We start from the raw sequence: 13,279 nt of genomic DNA, 5'->3' as shown, positions 1-13,279 counted from the left end.
GAACCTTGATTCCCAGGAAACATGGCAGTGACCCAGCACGGGTTGGGGACCCAGTCAGGCAGCGCAGAACGAGGCAGGTGATACAAACAGATGTAAAGACCCACTTAAAAGTATGCGTGAGCCTGTCTACAAATCTGGCTCCAGATACGAGGTGCGAAGAATCCAGTTTCAACCAAGTGGTGTATCAAAAAAGGATGCTATCTCAATATTGGTTTATGTTTATTTTCCACTTATCCTGTGGGCGAAGATATCCTTGATGAATCCACCTGAATTATGTGCCAGCTCATCCGATGTTACATCACCAGGTGGTACAGCTGTAGTCTTGCTGCGGGCTCCTTCGTGTTTTCACTCTCCCTAGCCCACCGAACTTAATCCTCCCTATTTTCTTGGCAAGGGAAAAAACCCAGAAGCTGTAACATTCAGTTGACTGGTTCAAATAGACACATGTTCACCTTGGCAATAAGTGCTAGGTGATCTGACAGTGAATAAGACTGAGTCCCTGCAGGAGTTTACACTCCGTTGGTATGTTCCAATGCTCTGTGCATTTCCTAAATAAGTCAGTATCCAGTATGTTGCTGATAGGAAATAGAGAACTGCGATATCGGTGCTGGAACAAGACCAGATCAGAGACTAGCCAAGGATAGCTAATGGCATGTGCTTAAAGAGTTAGATGTTTAAAATCCACATTCCAACTAAATGTCTTTTTAACCAGATCTTCTTTAAAATAATTTCTTAGTAGTTCTTTCCATAGACAGTATCTTTAATGTTTCTCTTACTACCATTTTCTTCCATCTTGGGGTATGTATAATGTGCAAATGTTTACTGATGAGGATATAAAGTGTAATACGTGAAGGATGCTGAGAAAATATAAAAGAATTTATCAAATAAACTAACGTAATTCATGGATCAAAATAATTTTATTTCCACTTTGTTCCTCCACAGGTTAAGAGATATGGACATCTCCAGGAGGATTTGAATAAAAGTTTCAAAAGTTACTAAAATTCTGGACTAGGTCTGTTAGGAAAAGTAAAGAAACCAAGAATCTACTAGGAAAGGAGTTATAATGGTTTACAAAAGCTTTTCAGATAGAAATGTCAACTAGGTGTCATGCCTTGCTGGAGAACTAAGCAGGAGAAAATAGATTCATTCATGTTCCAACCTAAAGAGCTTTAGGTGAGAGCTAAGGAAGACGTGTTCTGATCATTAAACTTTAAGAAGTTTTATTGAGGCAGCTCTTTGGAGAATTTTTTAAAAGCCAGCTTTAGATGTATCCATTTTAAGAACAGAAACTAACCATTTTGATCACCAAAAAGGGGCCCCACATGGTTTCAATCACTTTTACAAATATTATTTCAATCCTTATGATGACCCCATGAGATAGGCATTATTATTCCTAATTTATAAATATGGAAAAAGATATAGATAAGAAAATTGAGGTTCAAAAGTTAAGCAGTGAATCCAAAATAATAGAGTTGGCGTGAGTGGCAAAGGCAGGATTTGAATCCAGCTCTCTGTTGTTACAATCTTTCCCCCACACCAGCCAGCTTCTCCTAACTGAAAACTGGATGAGGGGCCAAAGGACCAATGAGACGCCAGCTCCTGAACTCATTCACAGCAGAAACAATTCTTAGTCAACTGTATTTGCCACACCTAACACGGTACCTACCCCCTACTGAATTGATTCAAACTTGATATTCTGTCTGAAGAAGTGACATTTAAACAAAGACACCAACGAAGAGGAGTCAGTCATTCATATTGGGCAAGAACATTACAAGCGGAAGGAACAGCAAGTACAAAGAGGTAGAAAGATGCTTGGTTTTATCTGAGGAACAGCCAGGAGGTCCATATGATTGCAGCCAAGTGGGAGAGTTGAAGACAGATGGTACCTTTGGAGAGGAAGCCAGGGGTCCGGTCATTTAGTGCCACTGCCATTCTCTTTAAAAAGATCAATTCCCAAGAAAACGCGATCAACAGATTATGATGCTTTACAAGAGAAAGAAAACACGATTAAGCTGTTAGAAATAATAATGGTTTACTGAATAACTGTTATGTGCCAAGCAATAGAGTAGGGCATTTAAGTGCATTATCTCTTTTAATCCTCGTGTTAATTCTACAGGATTAGGTATTATCCCAGTTTTAAAACTTTGGAGAAACAGAAATATTAAATAATGTGGTTCATGATTAGTCAATGGCAAAGACAGGAATTGACCAAGGGTCTCTTTGACTCCAAAGCCTACTCTGTATACTACACCGCACTTTCTCATTGTGGATAGGGAGAAAGGGATTCCTGCATACGGGCATTTGACAAGTAAATATTGTTCATTTTTATGCGAGAGGCACTGTAGAAATAGTATTAAAATATAATACAACATTTTAGAACTTTTTGTATGATCACAGTCTTACCCATCATTTGTTTTTAAAAGGACTATAAGGCACTTGCTCAAGGTATTTTATAGTACAGTCATGGTACATCAGGCTGGAAAGTGGTTAAAACTTTAATATGTTTAAGAGGTTTTTTATTAATGAGAAACAATTGTAAAAACATTTTTTACAATTGTTTACAAATGAAATACATTTTTACTTTTGCTTCATTTTGTTTTTTGTTTTTCATTTTTTCTGTACTTGACATCTAATGTATCTGTGGATTTTTATTCGCCTTTGAGAAAAAAACAATTATTTCTAGCAAGGCTTGTAAAAAATTCCATGGAAATCTGTAAGTACAATGTCCTATTTACAATATTGTTTTGGATACAGTGGCATTTATGTATCTAAGATTTAATGGTACTTCTTTAGTGATAACACATTATTTGATAATAATGAGGAAATAGAAATTGATAAAGTAGGTTGAAATGTTATATTAATAAAATACAGCAATTTTGTACCATCTAATCATTTTCAAACCTCAAGACAATTAGAAAAATAAATTCCTTCTAGTGAATCACTAAGATAAGAAATTTCCACTTCAAGAAATAGTTATATAAAAGCAGATTGGTGTTTTCTTGCCATTAATAGTATTTTGTGATCTTTTAAATACTTCACCTATCCATTAAATGAACCACTAAAAATAGTTTATTTCCTCAATTTATTTCTTTGTCTGGTAAATGTAATTTTTTCTGCAAGATGTTCTAATGATATTTTTGAGGATTCTGTTATTTCAAATACAAGTACACTAAAGGAAATTGTGCAGACATTTTTAACCTTATTTTTAAGAGTTGTTCATTTATTTATTGCTCATGATAGCCCATTAATGCCATGAAATTATCATGTTATTGAGAAATCCAAATTGCATTCAATTTCTTTTTTTCTCCAAGAGTCCACTCCTTCTTTCAACTACTTCATTTTGTGCATTTTGCCCTTTTTTCATATGACTAAAATTTAACTATCTTTGTTTCAATCAAATTTTTACTATAGGGCAAAGCTGCTATACTTTCTCCTATTCATTTTAATAATTCCCAGGAAGATCATCCCTTCCTTTGTTATCTAAATAATTAATGGTTCTGATAGTGGCCCTTTTAAAAATAGACCCAGCAGGAATAGGTAAGGTCAAGCTCAAGCAAACAAGGAGAATAAACTTTTGGATATTACAGGGTTTTTTGGTGCCTTGTAGACGAGTGTAGACAGCAACCTATGCATCAAAGAAAACTTGGAAGTTATTTATTTATATTCTGCAGATATTTCCTGGGTGTTTATATGCAAGATGCTATATGAAATGCTAAGAGCCACCCAAAGAATAGCTTCAAGTAAGCTGTTTTAAAGCTTTATTGAATTTTTTATCAGAGAGATTTTACTCTTGCATGCAAACGAGACGAAGAAAAATCCTGGAACTTTCTGCATTCACATTTTAAGTGAAATTTACATAAACTGTGTACTAGTTATTTATAGATGCACAACATCTTACCCCATAGCTTAGTGACTCACCCCATGTCTTTGTGACTTAACAGACATTTATTATGTCATGGCTTCTGTGGGTCTGGAATTGAGGTGTAGCTTAGCCTGGTGCCCTGCCACCATCATTCTCACAAGGCTGCATTCAAGGCATTCGCTGGAATTGAGCTCCATTTGAAGGCAATTCTGCTCTCACACTCACGTGGTGGGCAGGATTCAGTGATCCGTGGGCCTGTTGGACTGAGGGCTTCGGTTCCTTGACCCAAGTGCCTCTCCATAAGACTCTTCACAGCAAGCACTGTGCTACCTCAGAGCGAGGGCTCTGGGAGAGGGCAAGAAAAAGAGGGCGCAATCAAGACAGAAGCCAAAGGCGTGCTGCATCCTAATGCTGGAAGTGATTTCCTGTCACTTCTGCAATATTCAGTGTATTAGAAGTGAATCGCACAAGATCCAGCCCTGACTCAGGGGGAGGCGATTACACAAGTACACGAACACCAGGAAGTGGATATCAATGGGAGACTGGGTTTGAGGCTGCCTATCACATCCAATTTTGGCAAACTATTTTTTTTAACAGTGGAGCTATAGTCCAATGAGTATCAAACATGGTTTTGATTTAGATGTAAGGCACATGAAATTCAATTTTTCATGCTTGTTTTCTCAAGCACAACCTACTGATTCCAAGTTTGTCTTATTTATTTACAGAAGGAGAGAATGATTGGGACCATTTGTCTTTTTCAAAATATCAGTATTATTCTCAATCAACTGTAGCATTTAGGTTCTTACAAAGGAATTTGATCATGTTGGTGAGGTTGGTCTATCCAGTTGAAGTTTACCTCTCCCAGCCTAGAGCTAGACTGAGAGGTGAGACTATGGTCAGATGAATGGGAAAAAACTAGGGAAGCTTAAATTTTTTGCAATACTTCAAGGCTTCAGTTTTATTTAAAGAGTTGCAAGTAATTAAAGCAAGGAACAGATGCATATGAAAGTAGAATGGGCAACTGAGTGTAAGCATTGTACACTTTGGGGTGTATAGTATAGTCTAATGCACTTTGCCAAACTAGCATGTGAGAAATACAACCCTTCAAAATGTATGGGGAAAATGGAATGAATTGTCAAATAAGTTTTTCAAAATACTCCAGACTATATTCTCCTCTTGGAGATTCACTCTAGAGTTCAGAGCAGTCCTAAAGTACAGAAACTTGTTTAGCTTTAATTAAAGCTTTTCCAAATGTTTTAGATGATTGTAAAATACTGGCCTACGTGATGGATCACTTACCTCAGATTTGGATTCTAATAGAAGCTCTAATATGTATGTAGATATGTAGACTAGATATGTACAGAGAGAAGTGATTTGTCCTTCATTGTCTCCCTGCCACCATCCTACTGGAGGCCACCATCATGTCAACTGGATCATCTCCGTACCTCCTGATGGCTTCCACGTGTACTTTCTTACTCAGCTACATCCCATTCTTCCCACAATAGCCTAAGAGATTTTTGAAATACAGTTCAGATTGTGTCACTTCCCTGCTGAAAATGTTCTAAAAGCTTCCCATTGCATCTAAAATATAATGCACATCATTTATCATACTCTACAAGGCACCCTCGGGTCCCTGCCTACCTCTCTGGAGACTGTTTTCACAGTTCAGCGAGTGTTATGGTTTTGCCCTTCAGTTAGTCAGGGACTGGCAGCTCGAAGTTGTGTTGCCAGTCATTGCTCAGAGGGCCCAGCCTTGAGCATACACATTCTTCCAGGCTACCGCCATGAGTATAATTTTAACTTACAGTTGTCAAATAGCTTACTGTTCAGTTGATGATGGCTCAGAGATTACACTTAGGTCTTTTGTGCCAGTAAGACTTCAGCCCTTTGCTAATTAACCAATTTGTGGCTTGGGGGTAATACTTGCAAGTTAGCCAAGCCACATCTGAAGGAAGGAAATCATGCATACTAAGAAAATTTGAGGCTGTCTCAAAGAGAAAGTTAGGAACCAACTGAGCCTTTAAAAAGAAATTAACAAATAGTCTAATGATTTCCCTATTTATTTACCAAATCATAAAAACAAAGGTTCAGAGGAAGAACTCTTCATAAGTATGACAACTATTTTCTGCAATGATAGCACCTGGTTTTCATCTCACTTCCTCCAGAAACTTTAACTTTTTAGAGGCTTGAAAATTTGATTTTAGTTAAATCTATTCCCTTAGTTTAGAAACTATGATTAACAAGGAGAGACAATAAAACCAATATTGGTCAGACTTAATTTTTATTTGCCAGCCTTCTGCTACATAGTAGATTTTAGTCCAGTTTTCTTAATTTCACTGATGGATAAGAAAACCCAATTTTATTGATGGATAAACAAAAATGTTGGTTGCTTGCCCAAATCCTGACATGTGAAAATAAATGAAATTCAAAAGTCACTGTCTTTAAATAAAGTTTAATTGGAACACATACATGCCCATTCATTATACATTGTCTACACTAGCAGGGTTGAATAGTTGCAACACAGACCATGTGGCCCACAAAGTCTAAATTGTGTACTATCTGGCCCTCTACTGAAAAGTTTGCTGACCGCTGATTTAGACCATATTTCATTCTTAAATTAAGAATTGGGCCCACAAGGTACTGTATAACCACACACGCTTCTCGTTGATTACTGTTGGCTTATTATAAATACAGCAAGTAAATGTTGATAAGGAAGATTTTAGAAAAATACTAAGTGAAAGTAGCCTTTTAAAAAGGGCAACCATAGGAACATTACACATAAATTTGTAAAAAAAATGAATTTTTAAATAATTTATATTAATTATTGTAATATATAATAGACCTTGCTACTTCTAATTGAGCAACAGTGTTTTGAACTGCTGATATTTCCTTCAAGTTTTCTTTACCATTGATTGCTAAATTAGTCTGTTATACTGTGATAACATATTTCCAACTTACACTAAACATGTTAAATTTTGAATTTTTAAAATGTTGTTAACTATAAATATCATGTTGAAGGAATAATTCCAGAATCAACACTAAACTATCTGATTTTTTTTTATAAACCTGAAAATAGAACTTAATGGGATAAATCATTAAAAGTATACAATATGATACACAAGATTGATTTGGTAATTTGTTTAATATTAGACTTTTTCAGTATTAATATAGTTTTAGTTTAATATCTTAAGGATTTGAGTTTATTACACCTATATTATGTAGACACTTCATATTTTATCGATTCACATTAATTTTAAATCTTTATAAAAGCCTTAAAACTTTCCTCTTTATTACTCAAGAGTTTAATTCCAGTTAGCTTCTATCTGTTTTAAATGCATACCGCACACTGAATCTGGTTAGCTATCTCAAAGATGTGTGCCTTCGGTTATGAGGGGACAAACTCATGGAGTCTGCAACAATAGGTGGAAAAAAAGATTAAGCATGCCTTGTTAAAGGGAAGTAGTAAATTTATAATAGTGACAATACATCAGATAACAGGAAGAAGGCAGACACACACTGTAGGGACTTAAGAACAGCATGTAACTTTTCTTTAAAGGATAATATGCTAAATAGCATACATGGTTATGATTTTAGGAACACCTTTAAATACGTTATCTCAGTTAAACAGAAAGAGGGAGAATATAAACAAAGAGAAAAGAACAGGTGATTGGTGTAAAAAGTGTGTCATAGAGGCAAGTATGGCTTAGAAGGGGGAAGAAGAAGAGATCACTATGAGGTGAAGGTAGGGTGAAAACTCATGAGGACATGAAAATGAACTAAATGAGGGCACTAATGGGACATAAAAGGAGATGGAAACAAGAAGAGAGGAGTGGGGTAAGGGATTCTGAACTTTGGTGCAGCATACCATAGGTCTCTTATTGACTGCTATACTTAACGGTATGTAGATTATAGCTCAGTAGGCTATTTTTAAACGTGAGTTGTGCCTTTTTGGCTAATGAGTATTAGAAAGAGGTGATAAATGTGAATGTTGGAGTAAAGCAAACTTTTATGATTTTTCACAAACAATTGCATTTATAAAATTCCACATCACTGGATCTTTGGTTCTTTGAGTCTCCAAATCACATTTCACTCATCAAACAAATGTCCCACAAATAAATCTGCCACCATCTTATCATTTATTTAGAACTCTGTGGGTTAACTTTATCTGCTTTTATTAAACTGATTTTAAAGTCTGGGAGTGGGGAGAAATTATAGAAAAGCCTAGGAAGGTAAGTCAGGTCACAGAAAACACATGCCCTCTTTGGATTTGGATGTTCAGTTTGGGAAACATGGCCCATCACAAAGGCAAATCCAAACACATTGGATTGTTTCATTCATAACTGTATTAGACTAATTATATAGTTCATTAGCATATCAGGTCTTTCTGCTGTCGCTGCAACACAGCTGTCATAATGGAAAGAATACTAAACTTGCATCAAAAAAACCTGACAACAGAGTCAGAGAAAATATGTGACTTGCTCAATGTCAGCACAGCCAATACATGGTAGAACCAGGACTTCCACCTGATTTCCTGGTCTAAATTTCGGGCCCTTTCCAGGAGTCCACAATATCTCTGAATAGCATTACCCTATAGGAAGGATTAATTTGTCTTCCTATGAATATTTATCATGTCCATTTTCAGGGGATGTGTTTTAACCCATTCATCCCTTGGTGAGGGTGGGATTTCTGCTCTACGGTTACAGGGGTAGTAAAACAAATGACACCTGCCACTAGACAGATAAGATCAACATTGGTTTATTAATAATTAGTCTCAACCCAGGGAAGGACTGTTACCACTTCGTTAAGATTTAAATAGAGTGCAGGATGCTGGGTGGTGAGCCATGTTTCAACAAAAGACCACAAGAGAAATTGAAATAGAGAAGTTTATCACTCACGGGTCCTGGAGGAAGTACACAGCAAGCCTCGAGGGGCCACCCAGGGAGGTCAAGGTAGGGTACAGGTAGCGGCAGAGGCAGGACCTGAGGAACGCGTCTTCGCTAGGCTCTGTGGGTGGAGCGCATCATTGGGGTTCCCAGGCTGACATGATTGCCCGATTCAAACCAAGAAGAGCAGGATTTGATAAGCTCCACAGTGGGGATTTTCTAAGGGGCTCTCAAAGGGGAACGCCCCGGGAGGCTGGGGAGACTGTTGGACACGGGACTATTGGGAAAGTCATATTAGGAACTTGGATTTGTTTGTGAATGTGGGCTGTTTTCTAGGGCATGCACTTGGTGTGAGGGGGGCTAGCGTCCGTTTAAGGGCCCTGCAGGGCCCTTACCAAAGTGGATGCTGAGGCAATACCATGGAGTAGCTTGGCTAAACTCTCAAGGATGCATCATGCCGCTCAGTGGGACATGGGAGTGGTGCTCAGGAACAGAGTGAATACCAGGAGGCAGGCTTTGTAGTATCGACAGGCTGAGGTGACCCCCAATTCCTGTGGGAAGACGCGATTGGCCAGCAGGGAGCTGAAAGCCACTACTCAGGGGTAGGGAGGAACTGTGCCTGATCCTGTTGATTGGAGGGGTGTTTGGCTAAGGGTCCTTATCTGCGGGGATACTCCGGAGAGGGATTTGCAGTTAGGACATTCAAGACCCTGTTTTCATCAGATGTTTTGTCAGCACATAATATAGGTCGTTTCATTTTAGGCTTTACACTATAGGCGCTAAATCAATATACTCTTCATAATATATTACCTGGCCAATGTGGAGTAGTAGGAATAGTCCTGTACTGGAAGTCAGGAAATCTGGGTTCTAGTTCTGTCTTCCGCAGTGAAATTCTTTGGGGAGCAGTACAAAGAATAGATCTTAAATAATTGTTGCAATCTTCATGGTTTGATGTGTTTCAGGACACGTTCGTATGTCGTGCCATTACACAAAGTTTTGCCAGGGGTTCAATTTCCCCCCGGGACTTTATTGATGTGGTGTACTGCAAGCGCTGTGAGTGAAATATGAATGCTATCGGTTGTAAGGTGGGACATTTTGCCCATATTTTAGAATTACTATGAGTTAATAATTTTTTCCTTTAACTCATGTTTTGGAAGAAATATATTTTCAATTCTTTATTTTCTATTGAGTTGGTGAAGCTAATAAATACATGTATAATGCAGATAAGCCTGATGTTTTTACCCAACTCTAGAGCCGACATTTACATCATGGTCAATGATTAATGGCATGTCCTGGCCTTTTTGCAGCATATATATAACATTAAGCACTGAGGACAGATAGATACCTCTAGGGTGAAACTTCATGGCATATATTTTAAAACTACTAAGAAACAAAATTAATTTTAAATATATCATTTTTATATTTGAATTGTGTAGAATGGGCATATCCAGTAACTGATAAAACTCCTGAAGACAACTCTTAACCTAAATGTGCTTACATTTCTTTTAGAAGGCGAGGGTTTTGGGGGTAGCCTTAGCCCCTAAAATGTCACTCACAATGTGTAATCATTTCCTAACTAGCTTTATTCACTTGAAACATACCAGTTCTTACCGTGAAGATCTTTGGAGCCAGACAACTCAGGGTAAGTCATGGCGAAGGGACTTTGGCAGGACAGTGGCCTAGAACCCTGTTTCTCTCCATAATTCTATTTAATCTGACCACTACTCTCTGAATAGACTTCCCTACTATAAACTACTTGGGAATATGGGCATTTAAGTGTTGTAATTATTATTTTCCAACAAGGTTTCTGATATATCTGAAGTGCTAAGTTTCAGAGTCCAGACTGAACCGTAGCTGCGTTAACAGTACCCACCCAGTTAGCTCCATTGCAGCATATACCACTAAGGACTGGTCTTCATCATTCTCATACAGCTGTCATTGAGTTATCTCATTTTTTAAATGAGGGCAGATAAAAATTTACTCATTGCATATAACACAAAATGCTGCCTGAATCATAGATCTGCCATTTTCTGTGTTTTGAAAGCAGACCATATCCATCTCATTTTTAGTGGTAAAAAAGAAGTGTGGGAGTTAAAATCAACAAAAAGTTGTAATCGGTCATTCCGTGATCAGTGCTGAATTTTCTTTAACCAATTTCTTTGAATGTATCAATTCATACTGATAGTTTTCTTAACATTTCTCCTGCTCTTGTTTAGTGTACTGTGCTTTGAGCTATTTTGCATGCTTTATCTGACCAGTAAGGAAACTGAAATTCAGAGAAAATAAGTTAGAGAGCAATAAGCTGCTGAACCCCAATTAAAACTCAAGTCTTTCTGATTCTCCAAAACCTGGGCTAACTACCACCCCAATATCCTTCACAAAAGACCCATATTTGCTCATGGACTATAACAAATTTTCTTTTAACAACAAGCATAATCTCCTTATTTTCAACAAGGAAAATATGTTAATGTCATTCTGGCATTACCTCTATTATGTCAGCATAATAGACTCTGTGAGATGATGGAACAGGTCATTACAATGGAAAATTCATTCCACCACATTTGTCTCCTAGCCTAGACCTAAGCTAGTGCTTAACACTGTACTGCCCACAGAATTATTTGGAAAATAATATTTTCCAACTTAGTGGCTCTGGCTCTCTATAACACCTTTAACTTCTGCTTACAACCTAACCAGATTTTTTGTTTGTTTTTGTTTAAAAGCTCAACTTTCTGTAGTCCTTCAGCCTATGCAGCTACAAGCCACCAGGTGGCACTTTCCGCATTTTACCTAGAGATGTCCTTGCCCAAAGCCAAAGTTCATTAGGTATATTTTCTGTTTTCCAAGGTACACAGGCAACTATTTTAGCAAATGTTTCATAACAGCTTCTTCATAGTTTCTTCACCATGATTCCATCCTCTGCTAACAGTCTTCTAAACTCCCTACTGCTCAAAAGCCAATACACCATTTTTTGTTGCATAGCTCTCCACTTTCAAGTACCAACTTTTATAGCAGTTACCTATTACCAAAATAATCCCCCCCGACACACACACACACACACACACACACACAAATACATTTTTTTTACTCGAAAAGAATATATGGTCATCATAAAGTTATCAAGCATTTACTCTCAATATTCATATCAACTATTTATTTCCCTATTCAATAATGTTAATCATTGTTTTCTACATAGTGTTCACAATCATTAATGAACATTTTACTTTGAAACAATTTAATTTGACTGATGGGATTATTAGAGAAAACTCATGAGATTTTATTTGGCCAAATCTGAAAGGCTTACCTCTATTTGAAAATGAATATCCAGATGCTAATGATAAATCTAAATGCCTTATTTTTATGACTGGATTTATTAACACTGATTAGATATGATGGTAACCTACATAATCACATAATTTCATATGCAATTTTAGTAATGCCACGAATGATCCTGAACTAGTTGACTATTCAGCTACTCAGTGGGCAAATAACTGAAATTGACTGAATACTAAGGCTAAAGCTAAACTTTGGTGTTATCCATAGTTAAATATTCAGGTATTAGGAGTGTGTACCTCCCAATTTTTTTTTACTCTTAGGGTGTTACAACAAAAAAATTTACAATGAACTAGAATATGATAGTTTGGCTAAATTTAAAGATGGAATATTCTATTAATACCTCTAATTTTTCTATCTCAGTATATCTATATCCAATTAGTTTCCAAAAATCAACTGCAGGCTGAATTTTATTACAGTACAATTTTGTAATATGGGACAAAAAGAAATTGCCACTGACACAAATACACTGTAGTAACCACTTTTAAAATTTTTAACAGATATTTTACATATATGTGCATATGCAGACACAAACACACCTGCTTAGAGTTGGCAGATTCTGTGCATTGGCCTGCTTACCTCCATTCTACCTTGCTTCTAATTAGAGAGGATGGAAAACTGAGAAAAACATGCATCCCAGGGGTTGATTGTACCTAGTCTTCTGTTTGCAAATGAGGTTACACTCATTGGCTGAAGTCTTGTGAGAGTTGAGGCAGAGACCATTGTTCTTTTGTTGTTGTTTCTGCTAGCTATCAAAGACAAGGAAAAGTGGAGCTTTTTTCTCTCTGTTCCACTGTCCACCTGCCAGATTCTTGTGTGCCAAGAGGCGGGCGCATCAAAGACAGAGGGAGCAGCAGCTTCCCAAGTCTTGGTTCCTGATTACCAGGCGACAGTTGTGGGTACCTGCTCTCCAGGCTTCTAAATGTCAAGCAGCAGTGTCAGTGGTGATCATATACTGACTCCAGCTTCTTGCATCCATAGTTCTGCTGATGGTTTCAAAAGAGACAGTTTAACTGGTGGACTACTTCTGTCTAGTTCCCAGATTTGGTTCTGGAGTCCAAGCCTAGAAACCATATCGTCAGCTTCCACATGATTTTGTAAACATTTAATTCACTACATTAAATTTCTCATGGCTTAAAATATCTATAGAAGTTTCTCTTTCCTGACCAAAACAGCATTTGAAAGTTTATAGTTTTCTCAGAGG

At 37.2% G+C, this 13,279-nt stretch overlaps 1 protein-coding gene across 1 annotated transcript; it reads left to right on the top strand.

Annotated features, from left to right (window-relative positions):
- The first annotated feature begins 112 nt into the window (after positions 1–112).
- Positions 113–12,997, top strand: STARD6 (StAR related lipid transfer domain containing 6). Its single transcript, XM_054583373.1, is given in 6 exon segments — positions 113–151; positions 2,424–2,500; positions 2,633–2,713; positions 6,945–6,993; positions 9,708–9,830; positions 12,884–12,997. Coding segments are annotated over 6 exon segments (483 nt in total).
- Positions 12,998–13,279: the final 282 nt, after the last annotated feature.

This window comes from Pteronotus mesoamericanus, unplaced genomic scaffold (genome assembly GCF_021234165.1).
Source record: "Pteronotus mesoamericanus isolate MK-2021 breed Mesoamerican mustached bat unplaced genomic scaffold, CSHL_Meso_final contig_74, whole genome shotgun sequence".
NCBI classification, from domain to species: Eukaryota; Metazoa; Chordata; class Mammalia; order Chiroptera; family Mormoopidae; genus Pteronotus; species Pteronotus mesoamericanus.
Note: the sequence above shows the minus strand (reverse complement) of the source record. Positions and strands in the feature narration are given on the sequence as shown.